The following is a 14,876-nucleotide window of genomic DNA, read 5'->3' on the forward strand; positions in this document are numbered from 1 at the left end:
TTTAGTCCTCATTCAAAATGAATGTGTGAAGAGGGCAGCAGGGCACCTGTGCAGGCCTCGTGCCTAACTTTTCCATCTCTGTGTTAGGAAGCTTCAGGTCTGAAGAGGGCTTCTATGCATGCTCAACTGAACACACTTAGAAGCCTCCACATGTTCAGAAACTCTGATAATTCGAGGTTCTTGCTTGCATGCCACAGGGGTCACAACACAAGGTGTTATGACCTGCCACTGCTGAATTCCCCCTCCTATGAATTTCCCTGTTGCCTCTACTCTACTCTCCACTCCACCCCCACCCCCGGGATCCTGCTTCCCTGCTGCTTCCCTGATAGCAGTGACAAAAGAGTGATGTCCATCAGAATCACTGGGATGTGTGTTTGAGTGCACACCTCTCTCTTTCTCTCTCTCTCTCTCTCTGTGTGTGTGTGTGTGTGTGTGGCCCATAATGCCTAAGCTAGCCTCACATGTAGCCCTTGGGGTTGAAAAGCTTGTGCACGCCTTGCAGGGAGGCTATAAGCAGGTTTAACTGATCCCCAGTTGAAGCTCCCTTCAGAGATTCAAGCTTGAAAGCCCAAATGTCTGAACCTCCCTTTGCAGGGATGAGGAAATTGGGGGCAGGGCTTGTGTTCACGAACCTGCTCCACCCTTTCATGCAACTGTTTTGAACACCTGAAGGTGGCAATCTTTTGCTTAAGAGCACTTCTTCTGTCTCAGGATGTGTGAGTTCCAGCTGCTCAGATTCACTTAGCTTAACTTAGGGCATGTCTACATCTACGGGTGTAGAGGGGGCGATCCAGGACTTACCTACTTCTGGGATTGTTGCCTTGTGTCTACATGTTGCGCGTGATGTCCTGGGAGGAAAAGGATGTCGTGCCTGCCATTTTTAAAATTGAAACTGAGCACATGAGCGCTCAATCACAAAAAGTAGGGGGTTTTTTATATAAAAAAGACCACTCCCCCACCCCAACCCCAATGGGCACAGAGCTCCCTCCCTTTCCCGGTTTCTGGCTCCTCGCGCTTACTTGTGAGGAGCCAGGATGAAAACGGGATGCCCGACCGCACCTTCCGCAGTCTTGGGATCATCCCAGGACCATGGGAAGAACTAGGATTAAAGTGCAGGGCCATATCCTGGGGAAAGGGAGGGATCATCCCTCCCTTCTCCCGGGATCCCCTGTGCATCATGTGGATGCACAGGGACGATCCTGGGATAACACCCCATCTAGAAATGCCCTTAAAGAACCTTAGTGGGTGCTGCTGCCTAGGAGGTGGTCAGGTGCTAAAAGGTCAATAGCAGAGAAGTCCAAGGATAAGCAAGGAAATCAGTTGTCTGAATCAGTGTACATCATCTAATTTCTGTTCCTGTGCTAGATTTTTGGTGTGATTTTATTCCAAGATTCTTTTGTAATCTACTTTGAGAGCTTTTTAGTGCTAAAAGAGGGGATATAATATTCTAAATAAAGTATGGTGATCTGAAAATGTGTGTGTTATGTATCTGCACATCCTGGACAATTTTACGAGGATCTAAATCAGATATTAGCCTTGAACTCAACTGTGTCCAAGGCCAGGAAAGCTTTTGTTCCAGAAGAGTCTAAACTGATTTATTGCAAAGTGGCTCAGCAAAAACACTGAGGTGGACAGATATGAAGAGAGGCAATTCCTTTTAAGAGGCTGTTAATTGGATTTGTTAAAAATCTTAACCTAAACGTATCTGAGTATAGGCCAAAACACATACAAGGATTGAAATTACAGCAGGAGGTATAATGGGGAAAAAAAGCTAAACTTATCATAGATAATATATTTTTCTGTCTGACCTCTGTAGAAGTAATTCTGATGTACATGTAAGTGGACTGCAAGTGGTGCGTGTATCAGGAAATGAAAAATTCAGAATGGTAATCCTTCACCAACTGAAGCATGGAACCTTGGTGTCTGCGGGTGAATTTCTAGAGGTTCTTGGAAATGGAAACTCATGCAGAACAAAATTAGGAGCAAATTTAATGTCAACGAAGCTCAAAATCTTCATGTTTTGATATTTTTAACTGCACCTGTATAGAAAACATTTCAAAAATGTTCAGGTTCTGGAATAGCTATAAAAACCACTCTTCTTGGGTCATCACTATCTCATCACTTTTGATGATGACATATTTGGGAAACAAGCATTGGTCCTCACTTAAGGTCATTTAATACATGGCTGCCATTGTTCTTTGTGAGAACAATATCTCCAGAGAGTAGGAATGTGTAGCTGAGTAGCCAATATATGCCACATTGGTTGCAATCTATCTCTAGAAATATGCATATTTAAAAAGACAGGTTAATTGACTGGTTTACCAAGGAATTTCAGATAGTGGTTTATATTTATTGAAAGGGTTCTAGTAAACATCTACAAACCATCCAGCAGCAACCCTGTCATGTTTAATAGAGTTCTTAGCATGATTGCTGAGAACTTGACTAGTAGATCTTGATTGTAATTTCATGGGAACCCATGAATACAACTTCATAAATGTGGCCCAAATATTTTTCCAGGTAGCTACTTTTGAGCATCCATATCTTCATTATACTATCTTGTTATTTCAGGGTTGTAAAACATGCCTAGATAGGTAAGTTGGATCAGCAGAATATAGTTCCTATATAATCATATGCCCTCCCGGCTAGGATAAATTATATGTTTCTTGGCTGTGCTGCATACTATTTGTTGATATCACTCATTTATATGGGCTCTGCTGGGAAAACGTTCCTTTTCAGTACTGCTCTGTCCCAATATTCTCTCCTACCATCTCCTGTTCTAATCTGGTGTGCCCTGAAATGTACACCACCCTGGAGCCTTTAGTCTCACAAACTAGTTTTCATTGCACTCAACTTCTATGAGCTAATTGAGTTTGCTGGATTTCCAGTTTTTACACGGGTGGAAGATGACATGCAGACTTTAGGAACAGTTTCTGTTCAGACAGAAATTAAGTGAGACTGTTACCCTATATCTTCCAGTTACTAGTTTTGTGGCATCTTTTACTTTGAGATGGGAATTTCTCTATCGCAAATTATTTATTTATTTATTTATTTATTTATTTATTTATTTATTATATTTATTTGTATCCCACCTTTTGCCCAATACTGGGCCTCAAGGCAGTATTACAAAGTTTAAAATTTATGTTTTAAAACATAGAAAAAGGAATGTTTTTTAAAAAGTTTAAAATACACAACAAAATTATAAGTCAGTAGGGGGAGAAAACAAAAAAAATAAAATAAGGGGACAGGCCCTCGCCTTGGTGTCGCCCCCTTCAGAGGTGACCCCGCTGGTGGCGGTCCGGCCCCCAAAGGAGCCTGCCTCTTAAGCTCCCAGTCCCAAAAAGATGTTGCAGCTGGGGGTGAGATGGTTCTGTGCTGGGAGCCTGAGTCTGCTAGGAGGCAGTTGGAAGGTTCCACAGACTAGGCAAACCCCCAAGGCAGGACAACAGCAGCAGCCGCTGATTGGCCCCTTGCTTTGTAGGCTTCCTCTCCTGGCTGGATCAGATGGACACGATCCCAGGTAACAGGAGCCTGCCTCTTAAGCTCCCAGTCCCAAAAAGATGTTGCAGTTGGGGGTGAGATGGTTCTGTGCTGGGAGCCTGAGTCTGCTAGGAGGCGTTGATCTCACTGTTGATTCCTTGCAACAGTGTTCACTGCAGAGGACCAATTCCTGATGAATTCATCAGAATTCCTGATGAACACTTAGGAAATGGGTCATGATTAAAACAGGAGTGGGCTGTGGCTGGAATCAAGACAAACAAACTGGCTCAATCTTGAAGATGGATTGGCATAGCGTAATAGGCGGCAAATCTGAAGGCTTGACGCAAACAGAAGGTAAGGAGTTTGGGGGGGGGGGGCTTGAGCCTCTTAGGGAAGAGAGTTCCGAAGTTTGAAACCAATGGCTGAGAAGGCCCTGTCCCATCTACCCAGTCACTTCACCTGAAATAGCAAAGGTGGTAGGTGGGGGAGAGCAGGGCTTCAGCCCGGGACCTTAGGGAATGGGTAGGGCCATAAACAAGAGAGTGGTCCATAAGATAACCTGTTCTCAGAGAATGTAGGGTTTTAAAGGTCAATACCAGAAGTAGTTTTGGGGTCAGATAAGATGGCAGAGTATTAGAGAAGGAGAGATAGAGATAGAGAGATGTGTGTGTGTGTGTATGCAAGAGAGAGAGAGAGAGAGAGAGAGAGAATCATATCAGGGCTCTCAATGCTGCTTTTGGTACCAACTGAAGCTTTTGAATATTCTTCAAAGATAGGTCTGCATGGAAAGTGTTTCATATACGTAATGTGGATACTATTAATGTGACCAGAACAGACCTCACCAGGAAAGATTGTAAAGTGCATCAGCCTAAGATGGGAAAAGGAAATTTGACCACATAAGAACATAAGAAGACCCATGCTAGTTCTGACCAAAGGCCTATCTAGTCCAGCATTCTGTTCACACAGTGGCCAAGTAAGATATCAGTGCAATAACAACCTCCTGCTTGTGTTCTACAGCACCTGGTATTTGGAGGCACCTTGCCTCTGTTCCTGGTGGTAGCATATAGCCTTTATGACTAGTAGAAATTGATAACCTTATCCTCCACAACTATCCCACGAGCCTCAAGGAGCAGAGCTGGATGCAGAAGCTCACCCAAAAGTATGAACATGCTCCTTTAGGGAGAGAGGAACTGCATCCACAACAGGTTGCTTATCTAAACCAGGCTTAGGTTTGTCATCAGTTTCCACCTTGTCTAGATTAGGTTATAGTTTGCTAGTCCACACCCAGACCTTCCCTGACTTCATGCTTCCGGTTCAGGTCTCCCACAAGCTCCCTGGAATCTGGTGGAGACAGAGCTGTGTCGGGAAAGTACTGATATCTTTCTCAGCAGTTTCATGTGAATTGTAAACAGCGTGTGAACCTGGCAGGATTTCACCATTGGAAATATTGGTAGTTTCTGCCCTTAAGAGATCAGTGAGAGCTGCTGGGTCAGACATGGACACAAAACTTGTGACTCAGGATTAAACAGGCATAAGCTGGAGAGAGTCTGGGGACCAGGATCAGGGCAACATAAAACTCTTGTGGGTGACTCAAATGTAGAAAGTGGACTAAGGAACAGAGCTGGTCAGGAAGTAGGGCACTGAGATCAATCAGGGTGAGGTCCATTAATGGATCTGGATCCTGGAGAAGGAATGTAGTGATCATTCCCAAGCTTGAAGTCGAACAGTCATCACAAAAAATCTGAACAGCTCTATGAGGAGGGAGCTGAAATTGGAACCAATTGCTTTAGCTTTTACTCCCACTGCTCATGACACATCTTGAAATGTGAATTACACTGTTGTATGGAAAAAAGAGGAAGAAGCTTATATATATATATATATATATATATATATATATATATATATGGATCTTGAGGCATATGCAAGTATCATTAACCTTAATGGCATTGTTAGTCAGTAATTAAGCTGCATTTATGAAGGATTTTATGGCAGGGGATAGAAACAGCATACACGAATCTAGATAATAATTATTGTCTTTTTTTTTTTTAAGAAGAAAAGACAAATCCCCCTTTTTTCCTGCCCTTTTGCTGCATTGTAAAATCTGTCTGGATATATATTGAGTTGCAAGCTAGAAATAAGCTAAGGGAATTCTTTTATTTTCTTTGCGTGACTAGGAAAATTAACACGCTGCATTTCTGAGCATTTTATATATTATTATCTATGACTGAGATGCCAGCATGCTCTAGTAAGTAATTATATATCCCAGGATGTTTTGTGGAGCTACAACTGCTTGCCTACGGTTCTTTTTCTCTCCAGAAATCTTATTAAAATTATATTTTGTTGCGCTTCTTCTCTATCTAGAATGTATCATGTGAAGCTAGCGAATATTTTCTACCTTTTAAAATGTTGATTATTTCTCCCTTGCCATTTCCTTACTGTTTTCCCAGCTAGTTCTGATCATTGTACAACTTGTGCAGTATCTTGAACTATTTCTCCAATTACTTCAAGTTTAAACCTCACCTACATAATGAACCTGTGACAGGGGCTGACATGAACCTTACTACCTGCAATATGGGGATAGCAGTGCTAACATACCTTGGGGTACTGACACCAGCAATGTTTAGGTTTATGAATAGTCAGGGATCATTGAAAATTGATGTGATGATCCTCCATGGTGATTAAGCTGAGTGGGTAGCTCCAGCAATCTGGTCAGTACAGCAAACTGGGTCAATGCATGTGTAAAGCTCTTGGAACACTCAGAGTAGTAGTAGTAGTTCTCCTTCTCCTCCTCTTCCTCTTCTTCCTCCTCCTTTTATTATAATAAGTTCAACTAATAACAAGGGAGAGTTTGCTCATTCCCTTGGCCAGGCATTCTTGGTACCCCAAAGCTTTATCTACTGGCCCTTACATATTACTTGAAACTTTCAGAATCCATCAAAGCTCCATCAGCTTCTGGTGGGGCCTATGGTTGTTCCCTGAAACTAGGTAGCATTCCTGAAATGTACAGCATGTGGCTCCTGGTGTTTCCATTTACTGCATTCTTCAAAAATGCTGTCATGCTCCATTGGATTGGGTGTCCACACAAATATGTATTATTGGTGACTCTGTGCAATGGGGATAGAGAAAATGGTTAGTCCTGCTTCATCCAAGCCATACAAGGCCTCCCATCTCTTCCCGAGTTCATCCTTCTCATCATGCATGGGCTAATGGCATCTTGTATGTGGGGGCCTGATCAGTGCTAAATTAACCACAATGGAATGGTGCTCTTCCATGTGAGTTCCAAAGGGAGAATAGCCCTGAAACCCATCTAGCATCTGGCAAATATAAAGGGAAAGTGAGCAAGGTAAAGCTGCAATCCAAAATCCTGGGAGTAAGTCCCATTGAACTCAGCGGGGCTTACTTCAGAGTAGTCATGCATAGGTTTTCATTGTAAAAGTATGGAAGTGCCTGGATATGAATGTGTGCATGTTCATAGGACCTCATGGGTTTTAATGTACAGGAAAGGAAAGGAACCTCTCGTGCAAGCACTTGAGTTATTACTGACTCCTAGAAGGATGCCTGCTTTTGCTGACATTTTCTTGGCAGACTTTGTAGCGGGGTGGTTTGCTACTGCCTTCCCCAGTCGTGGTTACCTTTCCCCCAGCTAGCTGGGTACTCATTTTACCAACCTCGGAAGGATGGAAGGCTGAGTCGACCTGAGCCGGCTGCCTGAGAACCAGCTTCAACTGGGATCGAACTCAGGCCGTGGGGAGAGTTTTGGCTGCAGTAACTGCTGCTTACCATAGGATTTGAAATGAATCTTAAACTGGGCTATCAGATCTTAGTTCAGTGGAAACCTTGTTTAGTGTTACTCATGGTTAAGGCTGGTAGTAATGTTTCTGTTAACTGTGGTTTCAGTGGGAGTGGGGAATTCATTCCCAGGACAAGGGAAGGACGCGGAAGGAGCATACACTTCCATGGCTGCTTTCTTAATCACAGTGAAGAAAGGGCCAGGGTTATGGTTTCGCTAGAACTAACTTTGACTGCCAGATACAGGGTACAAAAAATAGGATATCTGCCCACCACCATACCTTGCTTGAGAGATTTCTAGAAGCATCTGGCTAGAGTATGGGATTAGCTGATTAGGCATGTTTATTTATTTCTTTACTAGCAAAAAAGCCCGTCATACGACAGGTGTAGAGGAACAGTCTGGTGAGGAGGTTAGTGGGTTTTGGCCCCTCTGCTAGGCCGGAAGCAAATGGCAGTTATCATTCTTCGGAACTTGGAACTTCCATAGAAGGCCACAGTTCTGAGAAACGTTGCTAGATGGCACCAGAGGGCAAAACCTAGAAGTGGCTTGGAGGAGCCCTCTGGCCTTCTATCTTGGAACTTCCCTAGATGGCAGTTATTTTTCTTGGTAGATGGCAGTTATTTTCTTGGAACTTCCATAGAAGGCCCTGTGAGCTCAGAATTTTTAAACATGAAAATAGGAGAGAATGCAGAGGCAGTGGATTGGCCTATAAGTGCCAATAAGAGAGAACATGCAAATAGGAGAGAAGGCACAATCCACTGCCTCTGCCTTCTCTCCTATTTGCATAAGTGGCTTGGCGGAGGCCTCTGGGCTTTCATATGTATAGATTTGATTTGTATCCCAACTTTCTACCAGAAATGACACTCAAGGCGACTCGTATGTTTATAAGGGCAGTGACCAATTACTGTAGACTGAACTATTCTGGACACTTTGAAATACAAACAAACAAAGACCCCTTCCTTTGTGCTCTTGCTTGAATTAACTTTGTTCCCTTTCACCCAAGGCATGTTATTATAAGAGCTGCAAAAAGTGTGCTACAAGAGAAAATACAGTCATCTTTGTTAAATCCCCTCCTCTTTCTTTCCTAGATACAGGACTCATTCAAATAATTTGTTGCTATACAACTTATCAATTGTGAAATGTTTAAAATAATAAGGATACCCCCCATCCTTGTGTTTTTGCTGACAGGATTTAAAATCTAACCATCAACGAGATGGCATTGCAGCGGCACGGGCGTCTCTGAAGAAAAATTCGCCTCTTCTGCACTCAATTTGCTCTGCTTGTTTGGAACATTCAGACATTGCATCTCTTGCAGCCAGCAAGGACGCGGTGTGTAATGAAATACAGAACGCCCTTGATGTGATTTCTAATGCTTCTCAAGGAATTGGAAATGAAAAGGTGCAACCCATCTCACAGTCGGCTACTCTCGGAAGTGCCCTCGATGAACTTGAGGTAGGTGAACGCACGGCACTGCCGCACACTCTGCAAAATGGCTTAATTTATTTTAAATGACTTGCCCTCAAGGAAAGTGGCAGCCCAGAGCTTATTGACCTGTGTGGTTAGTTGCATGGCAAGAGTCTCAAAAACTTCTCCAACCTGGATGATTTATATTTTTGATGAGTGACTTGGCACATTGGCATTCATACCTGCTTAATTGGAGGAGGTGTATTTTCTTTGCTCCCTGCAAGTCAGGGAGCAGATAGAAGCACAGGATCTATTAGAAGAGCTTTGATGTAGCCCAAGGGCTCATTTTATAAATGGCAATGTTTATTTAGTCAGCTTTTGGAATTTTTACCCAGCCACATGCCTCTGTAGAGCCCCAAGCGCAGTTTATGATATAGCATAAAAACACCCATAACATCACGATTAAAAAACAACAGTTAAACACAATCCTAGAAATGAAAAGCGACAAATGATGACATAACTGGTCACTGCAGATAATGCAGCAGCAGATAATATAGTCTCAAAAATTCATAAGTGTCCAGTTCTTCTTAGTATCAACTACCTGCCTCCAACAGAACCTTCTGAAAGAGGAAGATTTTTTGGTAGTTTTCTGAAGGAGAGAACTATGCTAGGCTACTTGTCTTCCTTAGGGAGAGAGTTCCATAATGAGGGTGCCACTGCTGAGAAGGCCCTACTCCTTGTGGCCCTCAGTTTAAATTTGGAAAGAGTGGGAGTTGGGCCATGGACCCTTCTTGTGACCTTAATTCATGGGGTAGTAGTCTTATAAGGGAGGTAGTTCTTGAGGTAATCTATATCAGGGCCATTTAGAGCTTGAAAGATTCTAGCCGGTATTTTGAATTCTGCTTAGGGAAAATGGAAGCCACTTTAGTTCTTTCACCACAGGTGTTATATTTTGCAATCAATCTGCTCCAGTTGATAAGAGAGCCAGTGTGGTGTAGTGGCTAAGGTGTTGGACTGGGAGTCAGGAGATCTGGTTTCTAGTCCCCACTTGGCCATGGAACCCCACTGGGTGACTTTGGGCCAGTCACAGACTCTCAGCCCAACCTATCTCACAGGGTTGTTGTTGTGAGGATAACATGGAGAGAAGACGGATTATGTACACTGCCTTGGGTTCCTTGGAGGAAAAAAGGCGGGATATAAATGTAATAAATAAATAAAATAAATAAATAAGTGAGCTGCTGCATTTTGAACCAAATGAAATTTCCAAACAATCTTCAAAGGCAGTCCCACCCAGTGCATGTTAAGGTAGTGGAACCAGAGATTACTAAGGCATGTAGTATGGAGAAAAGGGTTTGTGTATTTATTTGTTACATTATATCCCACCTTTTCCTCCATGGAGCCCAAGGTGATGTACATGATCCTCCTCCTCTCCATTTTTCCCTCACAGCAACCCTATGAGGGAGGTTAGACTGAAAGTGAGTGAGTGGCCCAAAGTCACCCCGTGAGCCTCATGACTGAATGGGGAACTCAGGCCATTCCCAGCCCAGCGCTCTAACCACTACACCCATTCTCTAGGAAAGGCTGCAGCTGGCATACCTGCCTAAGTAGGTAAAAGATCTTCCTGACCATGGCTGCCATCTAAGGTTCCAAGACCGAGTATTCCTAGAGTATAGGGATGGACAGATCAATTCTTAATTTGATTCATGGCTGTTTTACATGCGGTCCATTTGAAGTCCATTTTCTCCCATTTCCACATGAATGCACAATTATAAAAATACGCATAGAATCCTGTAAAAATAGAAATGGCTTAGCCATCATTTCCCCATCCGTTGTCTTTGGGATGGATGCCTCATCATCACATCTCATTGCTCCCAGTGACATTTGTGGCCCCATTTCCAAGATGTGTCACAGTAGTAGCACATTCTACCTTGGAGCAGTGATTATGTGATCAACACGTGTGTGACAGCAGTTGTGGATTCTGGCCTGGAGCAGTGATTTTCCTGGTATTTTTTTTTTAAAGCAGCTGCAAAATTTGGTGCAATACAGATTTTGAAGGAGAACTGCATTCTGCCTCACATATTAGTGCAGGATGAGCAGATCAGGTGAGAGGCAATGAACTCCTCAAGCATCTCAAAGAGTTTATGCCTCAAGGGGAAGGCAGCCTCATCCAGAAGGAGGTAGCTAACAATTCACAGATCATTTGAAGCATCTATCCTTGGACTACCTTGATCCGACTGGCAGAAGCTGTTGAATTGTAGGCCATTCTTCAAATTTGAGCCAATATGTTAGCAATTAAAAGCAAATGTTTTTGGAACTGCCCATTAGAGATGTGCTCCGCTTCTCCTCGAACCGGAGAAGCAGGAGCAGAGCGGGGGGCTTCGCCTGCCCTTAAGGCGGAGGCGAAGAGGATTGGGGGGGTCGGCGGAGCATGGCGAAGAGGATCGAGGTGAAGGCGGATCCTTCGCCTCGATCCGGAGCTCCACCAGAAAGGTAAGTGGGGTTTACCAGGCCCTGCTGCTGTCGCTGTTGCCCATGCGGCGACAGCGGCAGGGCCCGGTAAACCCCCCCTCCTCTCCCTTACCTGCCTCCATCCGCAGTCCCTCGGCTTCTTCAATTGAGCCCGCGGTTCAACCAGGAAGTCTAGGCCGCACTTGTGGCCCAGACTTCCTGATTGAACCGTGGACTCAATTGAAGAAGCCGAGGGACCGCGGATGGAGGCAGGTAAGGCTCCCCTCCCCCTTGGTCCCTTACCGGGCTCTGCCGCCATCGCCGCACAGGCGGTGACGGCGGCCCGGCCCGGTAAACCCCCTCGCCCTCCTCTCCCGGCCTTACCTGGCGCCACTCCCCTCCACTGCGGAGCTCCGATTCGGAGCCGGAGCTCTGCGGCGAAGAGGAGCGGAGTATGGGCGGAGCGGCGCGGAGCGGGCCGATCCGAAATTTTCGGATCTGCCCGCGGGGCAGAGCGGGGGGTCCGTGCACACCCCTACTTCCCATAACTTATAAAGTAGTTGGAAATCTCCAGTATTATATGAATGAAACTTGATTCTATAGTCTTCCTAGGTTTTTCTTCTCTTTTTTCCTCCTGAGGACTGCAAGAGAATTATTTGTTTACCTCTTAGGTTTTCTGAGAAGGTCTGACAGAACGTTTGTGCAGTGTTTGATGCACTTCCTGGCACAGTGAACCACTTCATGTGGCGTAGGAATGGGCACGTGCTCTCCTCCTCCATGCACACAATGTAACATGTGCACTGGGCACTCAGTGCAGAAGCCGGAATGAGCAGAGGACGTAGTTCTGCAGTTTTCCTCTCTGAAACAAAAGGTGGAGGGTTTTTTCCCTCTTTGCACAGATCAGGCCCCTTGTGTGTGGGCATTATTTAGATGAATTAAACTAGTGGGAAACCTGTGACGCTCTAGATTTGGACTACAACTTCCATCATCTCTGACCATGCTGACTGGGATGATGGGAGTTCAGCAACATCAGGAGGACCATAGGTTTTCAGCCCTGTGTTAAAACATACCACAGAGGTCCCATTCAGAAGATGCTTTAACCATGGTGGTTAAGCCAGAAAGCCAGGCTATGTTCAGAAGACACCTTAAACCATGGCTGTAACCATGGTGGTTAAGCCAGAAAGCCTTATTCACCATGGTTAAAGCCATGGTTTAAGGTAGGGTGACCATATGAGAAGGAGGACAGGGCTCCTGTATCTTTGTATTGAAAAGGGAATTTCAGCAGGTGACATTTGTATATATGGAGAACCTGGTGAAATGTCCTCTTCCTCACAGCAGTTAAAGCTGCAGGTGCCCTGCCCTCTTTTAAATCTGGTCTCTCTAGTATAGCTCCTGCAGCTTTCACTGTTGTGATGAAGAGGGAATTTCACCAGGTTCTCCATATATACAAATGACACCTGCTGAAATTCCCTTTTCTATACAACTGTTAAAGATACAGGAGCCCTGTCCTCCTTTTCATATGGTCACCCTAGTTTAAGGTGTCTTCTGAACACGGCTTGGCTTTCTGGCTTAACCACCATGGTTAAAGCCATGGTTTAAGGTGTCTTCTGAATGGGGCCAAAATATATAAAACATACCACAAAATATATAAATAAAAAAATACCATAAATCTATAAGATGATGACGACAACAGCCTTACTGGTTGCATATCATGGAAGGGCAAAATCAACTTCCATCAACAGGCCCACCTGTTTAATGGGATGCTGCCCCCAAAAGCTTTCAGATGGGGAGGGTTAAGGAGTGGGAGACCACCCCCATTTGTGAGCAGAGGACCCCGGTAAACTGTCTTGAATCCCAGCTTTAGACTCTACTGTTAAAAGTCTTTTCTTTATAGACATTTCTATGTAGCTTTTACACAAGTAATGTAAACAGTACCTGAGGCTGGCTGAGTTAGATAAAGCAAAATTGATTGAGCATTTAACCTTTTAAGAGTGCTTTCAAAATTAAATGCTTTCATTTTTCTTTATTTATGGAAAAATGGCATTGGATAAGAACCTGAAATAACCTTTGCTCTATCTTGCTTCTGCATTGCAAATAAAGTGCTATGAAATAAATGGATGGTAGTAAACAGTCTGTTGGGAGCCAATCTCATTAAACGTTTATGGTGTGGAAATGTGTGAAAGCGCTTACTCAACAAGTACTCTCTAGAAGCTTTCTTAATATCTTCAGTACCTGTAGTAAGTTAGAATTTATAGTTGGGCAAAATCTGAGATCAACCTGAATGCTTCCAACAGCTTTAGACTTAACAGCAAATGTTAACAATTCTATAGAGTTGTGACAGTAATAAAAAGTATAATGCTACAGGTGTAATATGTGATTATTTTTTAAAAATCCATTAAGAAGGATGGCCAGCCACCTGCATAATGGGGAGTATACGTAGAAATGCTTGCAGTGTGTTGCTTTAGTCATCCTTTTTTTGTTTTTTTTTTGGAGTTATGGCTACACCAGAATTCTAACCGTTGATGGTATGGTATGTTGCCCACCCTATTTTTTTTTAAAGTTCAGCATGTTCTTAGGTATCGTACCTGTTTTCTGAAGTCCATCACCCTATTCAGATTACCTGATATGCGTGAGATATCAATGTGTGAACCAGATGTTGGGAGAAATGGGATTATGCAGAACCTCAGGCCCAGGGGCCAAATTTGGCCCACCTTGGTTCCCAATCTGGCCTTCTAAGATTCACCAGATGGCCACTCCCCTTCCCTCCAAACTCCAATTGTTTGGTGTTTTCCTGGCTTTAATAATGGAGGGGTGGGGCAAAGAAGGTGCAGGTGTGAAACTGGAGAGTGAGGATGTGGGGTAGCCCTCATTAGTCCTTAGAAGGGACTGGACTTTCACCCCACCCTGTAAGTGCCCCCTGTAAGAGGAGGGATTCGCCTCTGTTTCCCCATGCCATTAGTTTGCATTGGGGTGATGGAAAAGCCATGCAGGGTTGACATTGGAGAGCAGGGTAGGAGGTCTTAGGCCACACTGAGGAGCAGCAGGGGATGCCCCCTCCTCCACCTTCTTCCATCCTCTCATCCCACCTCCCTTATCAGCTGATGGAGCAAAGATGCTCCATTAGCTTGTTTCAGGCGAGAAGGAAACTCTGCAGAGGCTAAACCAGCTATTCTTCTCCAGCTTGGATTTCAATCAAGGTGGCGAAAAATTCAGGGGCTCTTAAAGCTCACCACTTCATGGTGATGGGCTTTAACAAGCCTCCCTGGCTCAGGGAACTTAGCTGGCATCTCTAACCTGAAGTGAACTTCGGATTAGAGTGTAGCTCCACTGATGCCATCTCTTGGTGCACATAACTGGAAACTTAGTAGGAAAGAAAGTTTGTGCCTAAACATTCAATTTCACCCTTTAATCTTCTTCCCACTGCTCCATTAATTCCACTGGTGCATGAAGCACTCAGGCAGGGCACATTAGGAAATCTGTTTGATCAGATCTGTGTACTGCAAATGCTCACTCATTTGTATTGATTTCATTACTGGTTCTTTTAAACTGATCAATGCAAAGCAGCCCAACACCTATCAGATTCCTATTGGCAAGCTGAATTGGATAATAAGATAGATCTTTAATGCCATTCTTCCTCAACTCTTAATTATTATTTTTAAATGAAGGAAGTACAACTGCTTGAGAGAATTTGCTGTAGGAATTGAAACACCCCATTGGAAATCAAGCAACCATTTATTTTGTTTAAATCAGGGGTCCC

The 14,876-nt window shown here is 44.0% G+C and overlaps 1 protein-coding gene across 1 annotated transcript in view; it reads left to right on the forward strand.

The window, feature by feature from the left end:
• The window catches only part of CTNNA3 (catenin alpha 3), a 902,456-nt gene that overhangs the window by 127,767 nt on the left and 759,813 nt on the right, over nucleotides 1-14,876 (forward strand). The window contains exon 6 of the mRNA XM_063133292.1: nucleotides 8,456-8,719. Within this exon, the coding sequence (XP_062989362.1) occupies nucleotides 8,456-8,719 (264 nt within the window). The remainder of the gene's footprint in view (nucleotides 1-8,455; nucleotides 8,720-14,876) is intronic.

The sequence above is a fragment of the Elgaria multicarinata genome, chromosome 8, assembly GCF_023053635.1.
Source record: "Elgaria multicarinata webbii isolate HBS135686 ecotype San Diego chromosome 8, rElgMul1.1.pri, whole genome shotgun sequence".
NCBI lineage: Eukaryota > Metazoa > Chordata > Lepidosauria > Squamata > Anguidae > Elgaria > Elgaria multicarinata.